Source organism: Nansenia antarctica (assembly GCF_963989245.1).
Source record: "Nansenia antarctica genome assembly, chromosome: 7".
NCBI lineage: Eukaryota > Metazoa > Chordata > Actinopteri > Argentiniformes > Microstomatidae > Nansenia > Nansenia antarctica.
This window is the reverse complement of record NC_137677.1, coordinates 6,586,336-6,597,617: the sequence shown is the minus strand read 5'-3', so window position 1 is coordinate 6,597,617 and position 11,282 is coordinate 6,586,336. Positions and strand designations below refer to the sequence as shown.

At 44.1% G+C, this 11,282-nt stretch overlaps 1 protein-coding gene across 1 annotated transcript; it reads left to right on the top strand.

The window, feature by feature from the left end:
- Window positions 1-1,320: 1,320 nt before the first annotated feature.
- On the top strand, window positions 1,321-4,002 carry LOC308161952 (uncharacterized protein; the record flags this gene model as incomplete). Its single annotated transcript, XM_080536033.1, has 5 exons — window positions 1,321-1,941; window positions 2,054-2,324; window positions 2,465-2,601; window positions 3,252-3,458; window positions 3,563-4,002. The coding sequence occupies 5 exons, from the start codon at window positions 1,321-1,323 to the stop codon at window positions 3,959-3,961; spliced, it is 1,635 nt and encodes a 544-aa protein (XP_080392159.1). The 3' UTR covers window positions 3,962-4,002.
- Window positions 4,003-11,282: the final 7,280 nt, after the last annotated feature.

Here is an 11,282-nt window from a genome sequence, read left to right as displayed (position 1 = left end):
CTATACTACTATACTATACAATAAAACACTGTGCTGTACTCTATGCTATGCTATAAATATCCTAACTTTTCCTATATCTGAACCTTATGTACACAAGGGTTGTCATATTGCACATAGTATTGTTGCACATTCATTTAAAGTATTAATGCATTTTAACATTGAGACATATATTTTGTATTGACTATAAAATAGTATTAATGCATTTAAACATTGAGACAAGAAGCTGTCTTCTGTACCCGCTCTCCCAATATCTCAAACTGTGACCCCCCTCCCCAAGAAAAAGTTTCAGGCACAGGATTTTTTCCCACTTTAAGCCCTGTGACCCCACACAGTGTCATATCAGTGTCAGAAACTCAGGACCCACCACAGCAGGACCCACCACAGCAGGACCCACCACAGCAGGACCCACCACAGCAGGACCCACCACAGCAGGACCCACCACAGCAGGACCCACCACAGCAGGACCCATCACAGCAGGACCCACCACAGCAGGGGTCATCACAGCAGGGGTCATCACAGCGGATAAGGGGAAGACTGAAAAAGCTAGTACATCTGTTTGAAAGGGTAGCAAATGCAGAGGTGAGTGTTGGTTAGCCAGTATGTGCTAGTTGTTATCAATATAAGCCTCGACTTTGATAAGCTGAATGGGAAATCCCCCATATTTTATTTATTTGACCTTTATTTAATCAGATAAAATCAATTGAGAACAAATTCTCATTTTCAATGAAGATCTGGCCAAGAGGCCCCGGCAAGGATAAAAAGAAACATATAAACAGAAATACTCGTCAACATAAACAATACAATACATTAGAACGGCAAAGACAGTGAAGATAAGTAAATGAAAACAAATAGAAACAAAATCAACAAACCTACATGACATGTATGTGTGGAAAGAGAGAGGTGTGTGTGTGTGTGTGTGTGTGTGTGTGTGTGCAATCAGCAGGAACAACAGTCAACTATGACCTGCTGAAGTTTATTTTTGAAAATGGGTTAGTGATGCGAGTGCTGTGAGTTTGAGTGTTCTGTAAGGTAGTCCAATCATTTGCTGCCGCAAAACTAAAGGAGTTGCGGACGAAAACAGTGCAGGCTTTTGGGATGGTGAGTTTGATGAGATCCCGAGACCTTGAGTGATAACTGTTGTGAGAGAAGTGCAGGAGAGATGAGATAGATAGATAGATAGATAGATAGATAATAGAGGCATAGATGCCTCATAGTACAGTGATTATTCTTCATTATTCTTATAAATGATGTAATGTTTACTTATCACAAACTATGTGTTTTGCAAGTAGTAACATAGTGGGGATTTTTTCTTCCCAGGCAATGGTTCTTGGAACGATTGTAGAACATTCCCTCCCCCTATCTGTCGCTCCTGTCATCGTTGAGGTTGCCCAGACGCTGGCTCTGGATATTCCAGCTTTGGGGGGCTTGAAGCTATCCCGGACGGCTGCCTCGAACAAGGCCGCCCAGGGCCTGGGGCACACCTTCTCAGAGAGGACGTTGGAGAGCATACGGTCGAGCCCATTCTCCATCAACCTGGACGAGAGCACATCAAGCTCCAGTAACAAGGTGCTGTCGATCCTAGGAAGCTACTTCAACCAGGAGCTGAAGCATGTGGTCGTCGAACACCTTGGCTCTGTTGAAGTCGTAAAGGGGACTGCTGATCATTTGGAAAGGGCCCTACAGACGTTTTTCAGTGACCATAAAATCCCATTTGCCAACATGGTCAGTATGACGATGGACTCCTGTAACGTCATGCAAGGGAGCAAGGCCGGGCTGGAGACCAGAATAAGAGCCAAGAACTGCCAGAACCTCCTGGATGTTGACGGAGATTCCTGCCACCACATCCACAACGCCGCCAAACAGTTTGCTGCGCCCTTCGGCCACTACCTGGAGCAGCTCTTCACTGACCTCCACGCCGACCACCAGTGGGCGTCAGACCAGGTCATTCTCCTAGATATGATTAAATATATATCCCTACACCGGAAATATATTCGTTGCATAATGGCAAATAGGCTAAATAAAGAGTAAGCCCTTTTTTTGTGCCTGTTTTCAGAGAGAATACCTGATGGAGATCTGTGAGTTCATGGGCATTCCAGGCACCAACCCACAGCAGTTTGTGGCGCATCGGTGGCTTTCGGCGTACGATGTGGGCATCAGCACTCGCCAGATGTTGCCTGCGTACAAGGTGCTGTACTTCGGGTTGTTCAGTCAGGCAGACCAGATCGTTTACCAAGCCGTCCTAGAGGAGATCTACAAGGACCACGGTGTCGGTGAACGGGCAAAGGCCAGGATCCAATATTTCCACCAGGAACTCAGAAAAAAAGGTTAAATTGTTGAAATGGACCTAATATTATTTAGGCATATTTAAAGGGGGGTTTAGCCCCCCCCCACACTTATGTGATTAGTCCTCTTGTATACTGTATGAAGCCCAAAAGCCATGTTTTATTTCATCGCTCTCTTCCAGGAATGACACGAGCTGGGAAGGACAGGAAAGAAAGGGTGGTGGAGAAGCTCTGGTTGGAGAGTGGCACCATGGACCTCCAGCTGAGCGTCTACCTCGCCGTCCTCCCCATCCTGAAGGAGTATGTGATGGTGTTCCAGGTGTGTGTTACATTACATTCATTATCAATCTTTTTTTTTTCCCCACAACTTTGTTTATTGAAGTTTTCATGACAATACAAAATGAGCAGTAGGTCAAACTGTACATATATACGCTAGACATATTGCACATACCTACATATATGTAGTCAAAATAGAAAACACATTGATTGTATACTTAGGACATGGATTATACAGGAGAAATAAAAAATTAAAAAATTAAAGTTTTTGTTTTTTGTTTTTTTTATGAGACGGTAAACCTTGGGTTTAAACCTTCCCCATACATGTATATAGATTATCCCAACCAGATGATATTAGGATAAAAGTGATTATTGCTTATGGGGTGTCAATTGAACACTGTTCCCCAACATAGGTAAAGAAACGACCCCATGTTTTATAAAATCTCGCTGTTGAACCCCTTATGACACCTTATAAATTCATTATCAATCTCTGATAGATAAACTAAATAGGCCTATCCTTGTATGGTCTCATCCGTTAGATTGTGATATAAACAGACCCTCAACTGCGAGTCATGTCTGTGAAATGGTAATGCAATTGTTGATATAAACAGACCCTCAACTGCGAGTCATGTCTGTGAAATGGTAATGCAATTGTTGTAGTATTTTAGGATAACATGTCATCCTTTTTCACAGGGCAGCCAAACCCCTGTTCACAAGCTGCACGACAAGCAGCTCGGAGTGGTCGCCAATTTCATGGCGTGCTTTGTCAAGGCTAAGCACCTTCACACCACACCAAAGAAGCTCATGGAGCTGGACTTCAGGTACAAAACGCTGCCTCTCTGGGAGCTGAATGTCGGACCGGTGGCTGAGAAACTGAAGGCAGAAAATCCACGTCACCCGGTTAGTGAATGTATTGAAAACGGCGAATCAAACATTCATCCATTTCTCTAGGTTTAAAATGACTGAATGACAATAATCGTTTTATCTCGATGATGTTTTTCCAGAGTGTGCTGCAGTTTCTCGACACGGTGAAGACGGCGTACGTGTCCACGGCGGCCTACATGCAGAAGAAGCTGCCCCTGAACAGCAGGACCCTACGATCTCTGTCTGCTCTGGACCCGTCGGCGAGAGGCCGCTCGGAGACGGGCGTCCTCCTGAAGCGGCTGGCGGGGATGATGGGCCACCTGGTGCCGCCCCGGTGTGACGTACCACTGGAAGTGGTCAAGTTCAACGTGGATTCCGCCCTTCCCCGGTACGTGGAGGGCGACGACATGGTGAACTGGTGGGCCGACGTGATGGACACGGGGAGGTACCCGGGCCTGAACCACGTGGTCCAAGGGGCTCTCTCCATTTCCCATGGACCCACGGTGGAATCATCATCATCATCAGTCAGCGCCACGTGACGGCCAACCAACCAGTGCCCGAGCAAAGCAGGAAGACTGCAGTGGAGGAGGACGGGCAAGCCACAGTGAGGCACATAGCTGCTCACAAGAGGAAAAATGGCACTGGAAGTACTGGTACAGGCAAGGAAAGGGGGGGGGGGTGGTATTGGGTTGGTTGGTTGCTTGGTTGGGGGAGGGGGTGTATTGTATGTCACCTAATGTAATTCATTTGTCATTTCACAAAATAAATACATCTTTAAAATTCGAATAGATGTGACTGAGTTTTTATTATTGTCAGCACTTCATATAGAGGTCTGAATGTCACCGGCAGGCTTTTATGCGTCACTTGAACAGACCGTGTATAGAAAAATGTAGCATGCATCACGGGACGGGGCCTGGGCACTGCACTTTGGTCATTCTTTGTTTTCAGGCAAAAATAGAAGTCACCTTTTTGGGCCATCACCAGTTTGCACCTCTGCATACACACACACACACACACACACACACACACACACACACACACACACACACACACACACACACACACACACACACACACACACACACACACACACACACACACACACACACACACACACACACACACACACACACACACACACACACACACACACACACACACACACACACACACACACACACACACACACACACACACACACACACACACACACACACACACACACACACACACACACACACACACACACACACACACACACACACACACACACACACACACACACACACACACACACACACACACACACACACACACACACACACACACACACACACACACACACACACACACACACACACACACACACACACACACACACACACACACACACACACACACACACACACACACACACACACACACACACACACACACACACACACACACACACACACACACACACACACACACACACACACACACACACACACACACACACACACACACACACACACACACACACACACACACACACACACACACACACACACACACACACACACACACACACACACACACACACACACACACACACACACACACACACACACACACACACACACACACACACACACACACACACACACACACACACACACACACACACACACACACACACACACACACACACACACACACACACACACACACACACACACACACACACACACACACACACACACACACACACACACACACACACACACACACACACACACACACACACACACACACACACACACACACACACACACACACACACACACACACACACACACACACACACACACACACACACACACACACACACACACACACACACACACACACACACACACACACACACACACACACACACACACACACACACACACACACACACACACACACACACACACACACACACACACACACACACACACACACACACACACACACACACACACACACACACACACACACACACACACACACACACACACACACACACACACACACACACACACACACACACACACACACACACACACACACACACACACACACACACACACACACACACACACACACACACACACACACACACACACACACACACACACACACACACACACACACACACACACACACACACACACACACACACACACACACACACACACACACACACACACACACACACACACACACACACACACACACACACACACACACACACACACACACACACACACACACACACACCACCCCTGGACATTTTATTTTTAAGTTTCCAAATGAAAAGCTGGAATGTCTTGAGCCAATACATATTCACCCCCGTTGCCATGACATTCAAATGAGCTCAAATGCAACCGTTTCTTCAACAAGTTACACAATAAGCTCAATTTAGTCCATCTGAGTGCAACGTAAATAATACTTGATGTGATTAATGTGGAATGGAAATCTTTGTTTTTGTAGGCTGTCTGATTTGAATAGGAGTCAGTTCCACACTGTGGATCAGGTTGTCCCTACCAGCTGAGTGAGAAAGGAGAGGAAAGCAAGTTGCTCAGAACGGCAACTAAACTGCACAGGAGGACCGAGGAGACCTTAAAACCGTCTACAACCAGAAGAAATCAGACTAGATGGGACATCGTCCTAGTCGCTCTACGAAACGTGTTTATTTTTGTTTCAAAATGTGTTCAGTTGTGTTGATTGACTGGGTGTATGTTGCCCCGTGATGTTGGAATTATTTGTTTGATTTTCTTTTTTTAAATGTTTGGTTCTATATTCTGTCTGAGAAGGCCATACGATTGTTGATGATCCATTTGGAGGATGTCCGTTTTGACAACAATGGAAATGTTTTGACTCTATGGTTGCTGTGTGTCCCTGTCTTTCACTTACATAACCATGTTGCCCCTGTTATGGTCTGTATGTACTACTGTACTGTACAGTGTACACACACACACACACACACCTGACTGGTCAGACCTCCACTCAGCACTAACACGTACTGGAACAACAACTGTGAAACATGTGAAAAAGTTAATGATTTGCTGGTATATTCTTGACTGTATCGCATACGTTCTCTGCGGAATAAAATGGACTCAAGGAAAGGCATCTCAAATGTGTGGTTTGTGGAGTAAATGTTCCAAGAAAGACACACCATGCTCCATTAGCCTTGAAATCAATGTGATACTATTTGCCAGGCAACCGGTGTGCTCTTGTGTTGGGAGGTTGCAAATGCTGCTGTGGATGTGGTTATCATGGATTGTCACACATCCTCCCTACATCTCTGGCTTCATCTGGCCTGAGACCACAGGAAACCCCTAAAGACTCTGGGTTATTGTGTATATATACTGTATGTATCCACGCATGCATAGCCTGCACACACACACATTGCACCTTTTGTCTGTAAGGATGTTAATGATTGACAAACAGTTAAACATGACCTCCTCCTGGACACTTTACACTCAGACACAAAAATGATAGATTGTGCCTTTACAAGCTGGGGCCCATGGAAACGCTGGAAGGAGGGGGAGCCCTCAATCTTTTGGTGTGGTTGTAAACATGTCAGGGCCTCTGTTCAGAGTGTAGTGTTGTTGTACGGTGAGGGGAGGGGAAGGGGGCGGGACCTGGAGGACGACTCCACCACTAGGAGAGGGGAGAGGGGAGAGGGGAGAGGGAGATGGCAGTCTGCCAAAGTGAACTCACTGACACTGGCTCCAGAAGCTCCTTGCTCTCGCTCTGGCTGACTGAGGCCAATATTGGGCCGGGGGCCAGAGGCAGCGCAAGGCAGGCCAGGCCAACTGGAACACCGTGTGGATTCGGAGGTCTTTCACACAGTGTGTCAGATTGCTGCCCTCCTGTCCCCCCCTTGTCGCCTCACTGATCCATCTCCTGGTTCTCCCTGCCCGCCTGCTGCCATGCCAAGGCCTTTTTTGGGATCCAACAGTTCAGTCGGTGTACCCACAAGTGTGCCAGCAGAGCAGTAAACATTCCTGTGGGATATAGTGAAACCCAACAGAGCCGCACATGCACAGCATGAAGCGTGAAGGTCTGTGAGAATCTGGTGTTCTGTTTTAATACTCAAGTGTGCTTCTCTATCCTTTGTTTACCTCTGATCTCGGTCATACTTGAGATGTTTGTGGTTATGAATTATAATAAAGCATATCCACCACAAGAAGCCTCATTGTTTTTGCTCTATTACCCCAAGGGTCTGAGTTGAGTTGTTGCTGTGCAGGCTGTGGCTCCTGGATGAAAACAATGTCGTGAACACTGACTACCATCTACAGGTGAAGAAATGAAGCACTGCTGCCCCCTATAGGATTCTGAGGAGAGACGTCACATATACTCAAGTAATAATATAGCTTATTAGGAGCACAATGGTCAGTATGACATAAACACAACAACAACAACTGAACTAAATGAAGAGTAAATGAAATATGATAAGGGGTGGGACAGTATCAGGACATCATATTCCATGCATGTTCTGCAAATGGATGTCTTACCTAATAACTCATCTCTACAGGGCTAAATATAGGCTCCCTGGCCAATTGTCATGGGAGAGTCATACTGAGAACTAGGGCAAGAGATTTACACTGGTGTCACAATTCACCAGTTAGGAGAAACCACTAGGAAAAGCTGTGGAGAGTAAAAACGGTCCAGATATTTAGCAGTAGTGTGCACTCCTTGAGAGTTTGGTATATTACCTATCATATTTAGGCTATATGGTATATAAATCCAATAATTGTAGGCTATATGCTATAAAAAAAAGATATAAATATAAATCCTATCACATCTTAATTGAAATACAGCAGATTCCATCATCTGAATGCACAGGAGCAAAAATGGCCTCTTGTAAGCAGGGTTCCCGCGCTGGTCTTAAAAAGCCTTAAAGTCTAAAATCCAGCAATCCAATTTATAAGGCCCAAAAAGGTAGCAAATTCCAGTTATTCGGTCTAAAAATGAGGTGCTAGGTCTTAAAAAAATGAGATCCTGCAAGGAAATCAGTCCAACCACATCTATTTACGCGGAAATGAATCAAGCTGGAACGAAAGAAATGCCAATTCGCTTCCTTTTGTGTTGCATGGCAGTGAAATCCCTAATTTCATCGCCTCGAGGATGACAAGGATGAAAAGCTATCATATAGTGTCACGAATAGGTCTAAAATTCTATTCAAAGAGGTCTAAAAAGGTCTTACATTTGACTTGTTGAAACTTGTAGGAACCCTGTGTAAGGTTGTTAGAAAATATCTTACAATTAAACAATATAATCTAAATGAAAACTAATTCAGGCTATTGAATATATCTGTGTTTTGTGATGTGCAAAAAAAACTGCTTCAGAACATGACAGGGAAAACAGATTTTAAAGAATTTTATTGAAATAAAGATCAATTTCAGTCCCAGTCCCTTATGGTTTCAAAAAGCGTGCTTTGGGTTTTGTCACCAACATCCAAGACTCTTTCTCCAAAGCCCCCTTTGCTTATACAGCAGCATGTTTTTAATCAGAGGAAAACCTATACAACAGGTAATTTGGCACATTCAACTCATACCATGGTGTTCTGTGCTGGCAATTCACACTTGAACACAATTAGCTCCATATCTGAGCAAATGCCTTTACCATCTTTATTGATGAAGAATTGATAGTCAAAATGGATATTTGACCACAATATAAGTGTACACAGTATAATCATATCAGAATGTCTCTATAAAACAACTCACAAGAGGACCAGTGAAAAGTAGCTTCTTCTTTAAAGGGTTTCCAGTACTGGGGTGATGCTGAGAGTTGATTCTGGTCACATAACATTCACAAGATCCCCCCCCCCCCCTCTAACAACATCCCCTCTCTCCAGATCAAGTCAACACCAGTGTTCAGCATTGTGATGATTCTCTGCGCATTGGCCATGTGTAGTGTTTGCATTTCAGGAGGTGATGAGACAATAAACTCACATTACGTTGAAACGTCTGAGCCGAGTCATGCAAAGTCCCAATAGAAGTGAATAAGAGCTCTCTCACCTCAGACAAAGGTTTGATGAAATTCAACAGGAAAGGTAAAATACTATAGGAAATAAATCATTATCTTTTAAACCACTAATAATGGAAGTAGAAAATACTGTGAAATGGATACTGCCCTTTGCTTGAGTCCTGAGAGAGCATTTTGTTTGACCCAACTAAGTACTTTGGTATTGGTATACATGCCGGTCAGCGAGATGGTCGAATTGATTTCTATATTGGTTTTGGTTGATCAGGCCTTTGCTTGGGTTTGTATGTCCTTGGGCAGCTGTTTCAAGTAAAGATACAAATACTGGCCACTGTAACACATTCATAAAGCATGCACTCTGATGGACAAAAGGGAAAAGTCAACTTTTTTTTTTGACAAAACCTAGGTAACAGTAAGATTCACTGGAAAAAGTGCAGATTTTTCATATTCACATAAAAAGGTCATTATAAGAAATGCGTTAGCTGACTAGACCAACACTTGACTTATTTTCGGCAGAGCTCGTGAGAACTTTTACAAAAAACGTTTTACAGAGTTTCTGATTATTTCAGGACCCGTCGGTTGGAAAACTGGAATACTTCAGCCTGGCAGAGACACAATAAGGTTGGTGGAGTGAGGCGTCCAATCCATTTGGAAGATGGTCGAGGCTGGTCTTGGGTTAACAGTCGTCTTGACAATCATGGTGATAAACAGACAAAACATCAGACGTAAAAAGAGAACTGCTGATTAAAAGCAAACTGCCTGCATGGGTTGGAGAGACAAAGGATACTACCGGTATGTTCCAGTATACTGTCAACACACAGTCAAACGAAAGGAAAGGTTGAAATGGTAGAAGCTGCTGCTGTGTGTGGGATATCCTGACATCTTCCAAATGCTTGATTATGCTGAAGCCATACTACATTCTCATATTTAAAAAGCCCTCAGAAGATCTTCCCACCCAATTTCAAATTTTTGGCTGATGTGTACACATTGAGTAGGGCTGGCGAATAATTTAATAAGAAACGTTTTGACGCTTGATGCCAACTGACATCATGGTGAATTGGATCTCGGACAAATGCATGGGGATGACCACAACAGAGGACTGAAAATAACCGTGTGTTACAATATACTGTATCAGCATAGCCAAGGACCACCACTGTAACGATTTGAGAAACAAGAATTACAGCTGGCCCGGGCTGACTGAAGAAATGCTTTAACAGCCAATACGGAGCCTTTATAAAACCCAGTCCTCTGACACCATGGGAGCCTGCGGCTGTCCTTCTGTCTTTACAGTCGAGACATCAGAAAGAGATGTAAGAAAAGCCAAAGACGGGCACCTGTGCCTGACTGGAATTTTTGTAGCGTTGTCTTTATTAATTAATGGGGATATCTGTATCTCTTTAAAAGGAGAAAAAAAAAGAAGAAAAAAAAGAATTCATGAACTGCAACAGATGGACAATTTGATGGCCAAGGCAGCTTTTGCATAAAATACTGGCTAACATTCATGATGTGAAGACAAAAACAAGAGACACTGCTTTGTAGTACTGATACTGAGGAGTGTAAAATTATAAACAGAACTTGTTACCCCTATGGAAGTCCAAAAAAATAAAAGAATAAATTAAAAAATAAAGAAAATATAGTAAAATAGAGTTCAACATCAGAACCTTCCATTTTAATATATGGGAAAAAAGTGATATCATAATCATCCATTTAATTAAATTCTTTCTGTACTCAAAACAAACTATTTGCATTTGGCATACAATCTGCTGAATCCATTTCAGTGTACTCGCCCCCCTCCCCTTGCCCTCCACACCCCCAAGACTACAAGCCAGGAAAGGTTCT